General features: G+C 37.9%; 1 protein-coding gene across 1 annotated transcript; it reads left to right on the plus strand.

Annotated features, from left to right (window-relative positions):
* Positions 1-4,600: 4,600 nt before the first annotated feature.
* On the plus strand, positions 4,601-10,738 carry LOC141341205 (uncharacterized). The gene is made up of 2 exons (XM_073846356.1): positions 4,601-5,164; positions 9,113-10,738. Exons 1-2 carry the CDS (start codon positions 5,080-5,082, stop codon positions 10,006-10,008), a joined length of 981 nt encoding a protein of 326 aa, XP_073702457.1. The 5' UTR covers positions 4,601-5,079; the 3' UTR covers positions 10,009-10,738.

The following is a 10,738-nucleotide window of genomic DNA, read 5'->3' on the forward strand; positions in this document are numbered from 1 at the left end:
AGCCTTCCAGAATCTACGCTGGTTCAGCCCAGCCTTCCAGAATCTACGCTGGTTCAGCCCAGCCTTCCAGAATCTCCGCTGTTTCAGCCCGGCCTTCCAGAGCCTCCGCTGGTACAGCCCGGCCTTCCAGAGCCTCCGCTGGTCCCGCCCGGCCTTCCAGAGCCTCCGCTGGTTCAGCCCAGCTTTCCAGAGCCTCCGCTGGTTCAGCCCGGCCTTCCAGAATCTCCACTGGTTCAGCCCGGCCTTCCAGAATCTCCACTGGTTCAGCCCGGCCTTCCAGAGTCTTCGCTGGTCCCGCCCGGCCTTCCAGAGCCTCCGCTGGTTCCATCCAGTCGTCCTGAGATTCCTGTCTTCCTGGTTCTGGTCACGGAGCTCATGCATGGACTGTTCCCACCCACCCTCCCTGCTGCTCCAGTCCCGCCACCTCTGTCTCCTGACAGTCCCTCTGCTCACCCACATCCCACCTTCGGTGCAGAGGACTTGCCGTGGGACTGCCAGTCTCCATCGGTGTCCAGACTGAAGGATCCCTCACCATCACCTCCAGTCTCAGAGTCCTGGACTCCACCTTGGCCCTCTGACCCTGCGGCTCCACCCCGGCTCTGTGCTCCCTCGGCTCCGCCCCGGTCAGTCGTCACCCCACCTTCGCCTCTGGACTGTACTCCTCCGGCTGCGCCTCGTCACTCCGTCCTGCCGGCTCTGTGGACCTCCTCCCTCCCGTGGGCACAGCCTCGATCCTCTGTCACTCCAGCTCCGCTGCGTACCTCCGGACCTCCATCTCTGCCGGGGTCGCCAGAGCCTTGGGTTCCGCCTTGGTCCTCCGGATCCTCTGTGTCGCCCAGGACCATCGACTCTCCAGTTTCGCCTCGGGCTCCACCGGCTCCACCTCCGTCGGTCGGCCCCAGGCAGGAGCCAACCCTTCCTCCCCCATGGCTTCTCCCTCCGTCGGCTCCGCCTCAGTCTGTAGTTCCTGTACCCCTACATGGACCTGGCCCTCCATCCCTCCTCCTGTTCCGCCTCCGCTCCACCACCCTCCAGGTTGTATAAGGTGGTTAGAGTGTCTGGAAGCCGCTCCTTGGGGAGGGGCTCTGTCACGGATCTGGTCAATCCTATCATCATGAACTCTTGCACAACACATTCTGGACTTCATTCCCCACAAGCCACTGCACTTATCACTGCTTTCACCTGCTCTCACTTTACTGATTACCGCTCACAGCTGCACCTCATCACATTTAAGCTTCTCACACACACAGCCACTCTGCGAAGTCTTATTGTTCCGTATGGTCTGTATTTCCGAGCGTTTCTTCCCGAGTTTGTTTTCCCTGTGTTTTGATTCCTGGACTCCCTCCCGTGTTTGATTCTTGCTGCCAGCCCCGACCTTTCTGCCTGTTGACGACGATTTCTGCCTGCCCCTTTGTGTTTGTTTGTTTGTTTTGTGTTACCTAATAAATGCTGCAAATGGATCCGAACGTCTCTGACCCTCCTTGTGACACATACATTTTTTTTTTATTATTTTTTTTTAATGACCCGCCCCGCAAATAAAGTGACTATTTCTTTACCCGCCCGAACCCGACCCGACCCGCGCATTACTACTACCTATAGGTACCTACACCTATAGGGTACCTGAATTTCTGAAATGTAGGCTACTACATTTCTAAATATCCGATTGCTACAGTTAATGGCAATATTGCACCGGTCTGTTGGACTTGGTTGAACAAAAATAAACAATATTTTGTTGCTTAAGCTTATGTATTCAGTCATTATTCAATGGTATACTAAAAATCCATATGAAAAAACGTACTGCTCACTGTTCTCAGGTCAAATATTTATATGCGATTAAAATGCGATTAATTTCGATTAATTAATTACAAACCCTCTAATTAATTAGATTATTTTTTTTAATCGAGTCCCGGCCCTAATATATATATATATATATATATATATATATATATATATATATATATATATATATATATATATATATATACCTCAAATGCAATCTACACCAGGGGAAAAGTGCAATCAGTTTCAGTAGCTTTATTGGCATGACATTTGTTACAGTATTGCCAAAGCACATTTTGAGGATGTGCAATATAGCCTAGAGCATTCAAATCAGAGGCTAGGAAAAATGCATGTTATTTTCAAATTATGACAATATAATATTTGATGTAAAAACCAAACTAACATTATAATGGCACCCCAGGCAACATGATAAAATAATAAAACAATCCAGTTCATGACATCTTTAAAGCTCTCTCCAGTATGCTAGCAGTGTGTGTGTATGTGTGTGAGAGAAAGAGATTTTGTGCCTGCTATGACTTCTCCATCCCAGAGGTGTTTCGCCTGATCTCTGAGAGTGGTTTACCTTGAAACATAAACGATTGTCAGTCTAACGTCGTCGTTAAGATGTGTTGCATGTTTGTTGACATTATAACGTTAGCCGTTACTGCTAGCATTTTCACACATAAAACAATATAAGAACAAACACTCACCCTGGCGAAGACCAAACGATGATCATCGTGGAGCCGTTTTGTACCGAGGTTGTGGACCCACCTGCTGACAAAAAAGTTGTACGCCTCCAGACTTTTATATGCCTTCATTTGCTGTCTGGTGTAGTACGATGTCTGAAGGAACAGATAGTTGGTGATGTCAACAGCGTCCACTGTTGGCAAATCTTCAAGTTCGACTGAAAACTCACTCATCTTCATGAGGAACGGGTCACATCCAACATATCTGTTTACTAACTCCTTGTATCTATTTCTTGAAACTGGTTCTAAATTCATACAATACGGACTCTCCACAACGGTTTCCTCCATAGACGTATTCTCCATGTTTACTTCCTGCCCTCCCGCCCCGCCTTTGCACGTCATCATAATCACGTGACTGAAACCCAGCTATTCACACAGTGATTTTCTGAAATCTGAGAGTGCTTTAAACTCAACCTGTAAAGATCACGTTAAGACATGTGAGGTGTAATGCAACGCATGCATTGCACTAAACTGAAACTGCCGATAGATCTGTGCTTCAGCGCTGATAGTGAGGAACTCCTTGATCGCTGCTTCATTCCAGTTTGCACACATTTTTCATCGTGAAGAGTCGCACGATAATGTGCATCATCACTACATCACAGCCTTTATGGTATCGGTTCTGGATTTTGTTCACACAGAGCTGGCCGTGTGTCACTCAGAAAACAACAGGCCAATCAGAAGAGAGGCTCATGAATGTTAATTAGACGGATGTTCTTGACAGAGCTCCAAAGAGGGGAGCTGTAAAAAATATTGAGATGGTTTTTGGCACTTATACCGCAAATATATATTCTTAAGGACATCAAAAGCTAACATAAATCTTCAAAAATGTGCATAATATGTGACCTTTAAATTTTGAAACAACTGAAAGTGGAGCGGTTTCTTGAAATATACTGTATATTGATTAGCCCCCTTGGTTTAACTAATTAGCTCATTATCAGGTATAACAAAGATGGAATTAAATGTGACTCTGGACTGCAAATCCAGTATTTAGTGTAAATTTTTCGAAATTGAGATTTATACATAATCTGAAAGCTGAATAAATAAGCTTTCCATTGATGTGTGATTGTAAGGATAGGAGAATATGTGGCCATGATACAACTTTGAAAATCAAAATATTGAGAAAATTGCCTTTGTTTAGTTGTCCAAATGAAATTCATGGCAATGCATATTACTTATCAGAAATAAAGTTTTGATATATTTAAAGTGGGAAATTTACAAAATATCTTGGTGGTATTTTTGGCTATTGGTACACACACACACACACACACACACACATGTGTATATATATATATATTACAGTTGAATTCAAGTGGGAAAAATTAACAATATCACTTCCTGAAAATGGTCTCAATGGAATTGCAGTCTATTTTCAAAGGCGAGAATAAAGCACATACTAACAGGGTGGAAGGTGACTTTAGAGACACCGTAAAGTATTTAAATTGTAACAAAAATAACTATAGTTTCATATGTATGAGTAGTTGCAGTTTAGCCTAGTCTATAGTTTTTTATAATTTCATGGTTAATATTTCTGGATTATAAGTGGATTACTTTGCACTGAGGACATGATAACATTAAAAACCTATATCAATAAAAAGGTGCGTAAAATACAAAATAGTATTTTAGCAATTTTTTTAAACAATTTTTTGCAAAGGTTCAACAGTATATAAAATAATACTAAATCAATTTGAAATATTTTTTGCAATAACTTCTTATTTCTTTCTTGAAACCCATTTCACCAGAAATTAAACTCAGAATACAGCGGACATATGTTTGTTATGTATATGTTTTCTGCATACACAATGTATTAATGGCCAACACAGGACTTTTATTTTGCTTTGGCGATGTGACGCCATAAGACTGCGCTCCTGTGTTTGGGATTCGGCTGAAGAGAGGTTGGTGTTTTTAAGAGTTTACAGTGTTTAAATCTCTAGAAATCGTTAAGGCAGTGTAATCGTTTTTACAAGGATGTAAAATGAATTGATAATCATTCATTGTAACGTTGCAGTGTTTCATCAAACATTTAATATTTTTTTTTAATGATTTTTTTTATGTATGTGAAGAAAACCTATCTGTACGTGAATAACAAACACGATACTTTTCATTTCGCTCCCTTTTTCGTGAATCAGTTTACAGTAAACACGAATTCAGTCACAGGATTAGTAGTGATGAGAAACGGAGCTTTTTGAAACTCCGAGTCAATTGAATCAATTTCTTTTCAAAACGATTCAGTGATTCGAAGGGCACAAAACAGTGTGAATGCATTTAAAACGACAAACTCAAAGCTGTCACAGTTCTCACGAAAGTGGAATCTATTGAATGTAATCTAGAAATTATTAAATGCCAAATATACCACTGAAAATTACTTACAAATACTTATTAACAGAAAGATTTATTTATTTTTGGGCTATTTGGATAATTTAAGACCTTTAACTTTTACTCTAATTGACTTAAAGATTTAGTTTGGATTTTCTGTTAATTATTCTTATTTTAAATCTCCAGACACACAGAAAATCTCATGTGAAGCATCTAAGATCCACGTGACACTATTATAAAGATGGCGTTAATTAAAGAGGAAAATGAAGGCATAAGGATTGCAGAAGTATTCAGTCTGAAACAAGAAGATACTGAGGAACAAACAGGTTGGTTTTTCTTATGAAAGCTGAGATCAGTCATTTGATCCTTATTAAAATGTATGAATGTCTACAGAAATAAACAGGTTTTTTTGGATGTCATATTAGTGTCCTAATTAAAGCCGTTTTATTTGACAATTTAATACAAAGTATATTGTGTAACATTAAAAACAATGTAAACCGTTAATTTTTAGTATTTAAATGCTTATTTTTCATAATCAAAAAAGGTGAGCCATCAGTTTTTAATGGCAATGGTAAAAATGTATTATAGTAATACAGTCAAAACAATATTGAGTATCAAAACTTTTCAATTTGCATAATCACAAGTTTCAGTTCACATTTTTTGTGTAACTCCTCAGAACATATCGTTTCAAAGTAGCTTTACAGAAAATGCATATTTCTACATTATAATTAAGAGTGACTGTGTCACAGTCCATTTGACATTTTCCCCCGGTTTCACAGACAAGGCTTAAACCTAGTCCTAGATTAAAATGTAAGTCTGAACTATTTCAACTGAAATAAAATGGCACTGATTGATCTTAAAATATATCAATGCCTTTGTTTTGCACTCAAGTAATGTTTTTTTCTAAGCACGTTTATAAAAAATACTTAAATGTCCTGATTAAACTATGGCCTAATCCTGGCTTAGTCTAAACCCTGTCTGTGAAACCGGGCCTTAATGTACAGTTTTAATGTAATACAATTCAGGCAGTAAGGAAATGATGGTATTTAAGCAAAAAAGTGAACACTTTTAAAATAGTAACTGCATTTTCAGAAAAAAATGTCAGTTTGGTGTGTTGGTTCAGGGTTGGCGTCATCTAAAGTTCTTGCAGGTTTTTGTTTCATCTCTGTTCAGGTGTGTGGATCATCTTAGCTATTTGTAAGAGGCTGGATTCAATATGGAGCTGAAAAAAGATCATAAAAAAATATATATAAAAAGGTATAACTAAAGAACAAGGTTATGGGATGCATTATGTGAATGCTTGGCTGAAGAGATGTGTCTTTAATTTAGATTTAAACAGAGAGTGTGTCTAAATCTCAAACATAATCAAGAAGGCCATTCTGGGTAGGGCCAGAAAAGGCAAAGAATGGACAATTGTTCTTTATAGAAAAATAAGGGATATCATTGTATAGCAAAAACTCTGTTGATATTTTAAGAACCATTACAGAAGAATAAAATAAGGCATATTTCGTTACCTTTTGAAACTTAGAAGGGTTCAATTTAAGCAGATGATTTTACTATCGCTGGCATTCAGAGCGCACTTCCACATTTCATTCAGCATCTGGCTCATATTCGCAAAACTATCGCTTTCAATGACTTCAAAATCAATATTTCGATCACTGGCAGCTTATTCATCACATCCACCATCAAATGACAGTGCTATTTATATTTTATTGCATGCAGTAATTGCTCTGCAGTAAAGCCATTCAAACCAATTCAAATTTTGCTGATATCTTTTTTTTTTTATGCCTGTGATAACTGCGAGTGAAACATCACGTCATTATTGTCTATCAGCCATCTCAAGGACTGAAGGTGAACTACATGTATTAAGTCATCAGATATTTACATATTTTTGAGCACAAAAAATATACTTGCACTATTACACACCTCGGGTCTCTAGCGACCCTATATACTTTTTTACAAGAAATGAATCAGAAAACAGACATTCTTTTATATTTAATAAGTTTTTCTTGTTTTATTGTTCATAATGAATAGATTAAGGAATACTAAGAAAGCTGATGCCAAACTTAAAAAAAAAAATGAAGAAGGGAGAGGGTAGTAAATTACTTCCCGAGGTATGCATCTAAAGGTTAAGCATTAGTCGACTAATCATACATTTATATATAAAAAAAATCATTTAAATCACAATAATGAGCCTTTAATTGCCCACATAGCCTAATAAGTGATCAAGTGTACGCCTAAAACTTGCCACAGCGCAATGAATGTGTCAGGTAAAAACCGCAAGGAGACTGCATTAACGTTTCAATAATTTATTGATAAGTGCTTTATTTTTCCGACTTAAGAGATAAAGTCGGTAACACTGACTGTCATCTCTGCAGTAGTTGATGTGCCTGTATGCATGTTTCATATGAATTATATAATCTAAAAATATGTTTTCAATTTGAATTGGTTCATTTGAAAGTAGAAATTTAACTCTCTATGGATATATCTTTCATTTCTGAAAGGCAAGTATCCACAGAGTTTCTAAGTGACGCATTCAAGTTCACAGACAGCAGAAAGCGCATCCTGTTTGCTTTCATTATTTTACAAAATCACAATGTTTTGTTGCTATTCTGAGCGCACACATCTTCCCCTTATCCTAAAACAGCTTATACTACTGTTTTAGCAATTAAAATAGTTTGGTTTTGTATGTAATGGTAAAGTGATTAGAATTATTTTTTTTTTATTTTATATTTAAGTTCATTTAGAAAAAATGTTTGGAGCATTTTTGTTTGTTAAATATAAGCTTTTTGTTTCTTAAAGTAACGACCAAGCGACCAGTGCCAGACAGTGAGTTGATTATAGTCTATGTTTGATCAGTTTTGCTTTCTCAAATCATGACTTGGCTAAAATAGCATATAACAATGCTAATTTAAACGTTTAACCTACATATGTGCATATCCACCTTATAGCGGAGAGTGAAAGCTAAATGCATTTTTTTAGGACATGGAGGCGCCAGCGCAATCACTTACATTTTTTTCAGTGAAAGCAATTTTAAAAATGGCATTATTTTTGGTCAAAAAGGTAACAGTAATGCATCATTCAGAACTCTAAAGGGTATACTTTTATTTGTGTGCACTCACAATATTAATAAAACGTTGTGTTTTTATAAAATAAAGAATTACTTTTATAACGGTCTTTGGTTTAACCAATTCCAAAAACTGCTATACAACTTAATTTATAATAAGGTAACCAATTGCAGTCCCTTATTAAATGCAAAATTGATATTTTATATTTAGTAAGAACAATAAGCACACATCTCAAATCATTTCAATTTTTTTGAGAACACTTACAGCATAAGAAAATGAACCACCAAACAAACACACACACAAAAAAAACCTTAGTAGAATCAAAAGCAGGTCACAGTCCACGGATGATTAATAAAAAGTGATAGAGTGAATAAAATAAATATATTTTCCAGTTCACATGCCAAAATGTCCAACATAGCTGTCCATCTTAATCCCTATGCCTGTTGTAATCAGTACCAAAGTTCCCAGCAAACTGGAAGACCCATACGCAAATGATGAATCAATGGTGAGATGAAGATCTTTGTAAATAAAAGAACATTTTTAATTTCCTCTACAGTCTCCATATCAAACAGCATATTCCTCCACAGAACAAAAAGTCTTTTTTCAGTTGAGCATAAAACTAAAGTCCCTCAATAAAGCCAAGTTTGGCCATTTTGACAAGGCCAGATTTCAGCCATTGCAGGTTGTACTCTTCTTTTATACCATGACATGACTTATAGAGAAAATATTGCATTTTACTGCCCCCGTGGTGAGGAAGAGAATAACACCTTGTCCTTCACAATCCTATAACAGGCTTTTATACTTTTGCCGGGGCTTTGTGGCAAGCTTTAGCCTATTGCGTGCACTTGAACACGGAACTCTTTCAGCTGCGCCGAAGGGCGATAACACGTCTTAAAAATGGAACGTGGAAATTTAATGGATGTGCTGAAAAAAAAGTTTTATATACTCTATTGTTTCCTAATGGTTAAATGTGAGATTCTAGAAATGAATTTAGCGGGAACAGTCAGGAAGAAAATTATTCTATGCGGGCAGCGGTTGAACAAAAAGTGAGTATATAATGGAGCAGGTGTGTGCGGAATAAAACCCGGCAGGAGTGAGACTAAAAAAGCAGTCTTTGGAATTGATATTTCTAAGTATAATGTGCAGAAATCACAGCAGTAGTACACATTATATACAAATACAAACATTTTTGTGGTGTTTTTTTAGAATCTGTTGATGCCACCAAAGATGATAGAGTTGGAAGAAGAAGAAGACAGAATGAAAGAAGTTTGAAGAAAAGCGTTAATAAAAGGAGAAGAATGATGGGACAACCGTATGTTGGGATAAGCAGGAATGAACAAGTTAACATGGAGCCCCGAGTGATGGGACCAAGATGTCAGTCAGCTGGATGTGTGAAGTCCTCCAAGCATCAATGCAGTACAATTGAAGAAGCAGACAGAGAGAAGATTTTTAAATGTTTCTGGGAGAACATGAACTGGGAAGAGAAGAAAACGTATGTGCGTGGTTTGGTGGATGTAATGCCAGTAATGAGGAGAAGGGGCTGTGAAAATTCAAGAAGGGTGTCTACTCTTATTTACTTCTTAAAAGTTGATGGACAGAGAAGAAGGGTGTGTAAAAGTTTATTTTTGGCAACGCTGGGAATAGGGGATTGGTGTGCTCTTAACTGGGTGCAAGACACAGGAAACACACCACAGAATACAGCAGCAAACCTCAGACGTGAGGATCGTGAGTTCATGAAGAGTTTTCTGCAGGATCTCCCAAAGGTGGCTTTCTGCTACTGTAGGTCATTAACATCAAAACAGTACCTGGAGCCTGTCTTCCAGTCCATGACTAGCCTGTATAAAGTCTACCATCATGCTGCTGAAGAAAAGATGCTGAGACCCTTCTCGAGGCAGGTGTTCTCAGAAGAATTTAAAGAGCAGAACCTGGGTCTTTACCATCCAAAGAAGGACAGGTGTAAAACTTGCAGTTCCTTAAAGACTGGTAACCTGCCAGATAATGAGTTGCAGGTCCACTTTCCTAAAAAGGAAGAGGCCTGTGCGGTAAACGTGGAGGACAAAAATGATCTAAGTGTCAAGCTTGAAATCAAAAGTGAATGGTGATAAAGTATTCTTCTGGTTCTGAAAAGACTGATAAATTTTTAATTTAGATTTTAATATTTGTTTTCTTGTCTTCATACGGCATATGCCTGTGTGTGCTGCTTTCTGTTTGGCTTTTATGCCTTTTGTATTATAACAGTCATCCCAATATTCTTACCTGGTAAGAACTCTAGAAGCTGCATTTTGGACTAATTGTAGCTTATTTATTAAAGATGCATTACAATAGTCCAGTCTAGAGGTCATGAATGTGTGACCTAGCTTTTCTGTTTCATAAACATGGCATATTCTGCACCTTGGAACTGTTTCTAAAGTGGAAGAAGGCTGTTTTTGTGACGTGAAATCCATTTTCGAAAGTCGAAAGTTTTACTGTCGAGAAAGAAGTAACAGTACATCTGTCTAGATGCAAATTATATTATAAAAGCTGCTGTGCACAGGTTTTTAGCCAAATAAGTCATATTTCTCTTATCTGAATTTCATATGAGAATTGTTTTTATCTGTAACACAGTTTTAATTCAGATCATTTAGAAATGCTGCAAAATTTTGATTTTCCAATTCGTTATATTTTGTGTGGATTGCTCCTGAATACTTGCCTTTAAAATCAGCCCTTGTGAGTATAAAAACTGTCGATCACCATTTGGCCAGTTATTTTTTATACATTCTAACCATCACACTAAACGAAGACTAAGTGAGATCATTAAGTCAGAAAACATGTAATTTAATTAAATAAATTGTA

The sequence above is a fragment of the Garra rufa genome, chromosome 1 (assembly GCF_049309525.1).
Source record: "Garra rufa chromosome 1, GarRuf1.0, whole genome shotgun sequence".
Classification (NCBI taxonomy): Eukaryota; Metazoa; Chordata; class Actinopteri; order Cypriniformes; family Cyprinidae; genus Garra; species Garra rufa.

Excerpts from the sequence above, each read along its gene's own strand:
- LOC141341205 (XM_073846356.1), top strand. The coding sequence starts at position 5,080 with ATGGCGTTAATTAAAGAGGAAAATGAAGGCATAAGGATTGCAGAAGTA. Across the intron at positions 5,165-9,112 it reads AGATACTGAGGAACAAACAG|AATCTGTTGATGCCACCAAA; the intron begins GTTGGTTTTTCT and ends GTGTTTTTTTAG.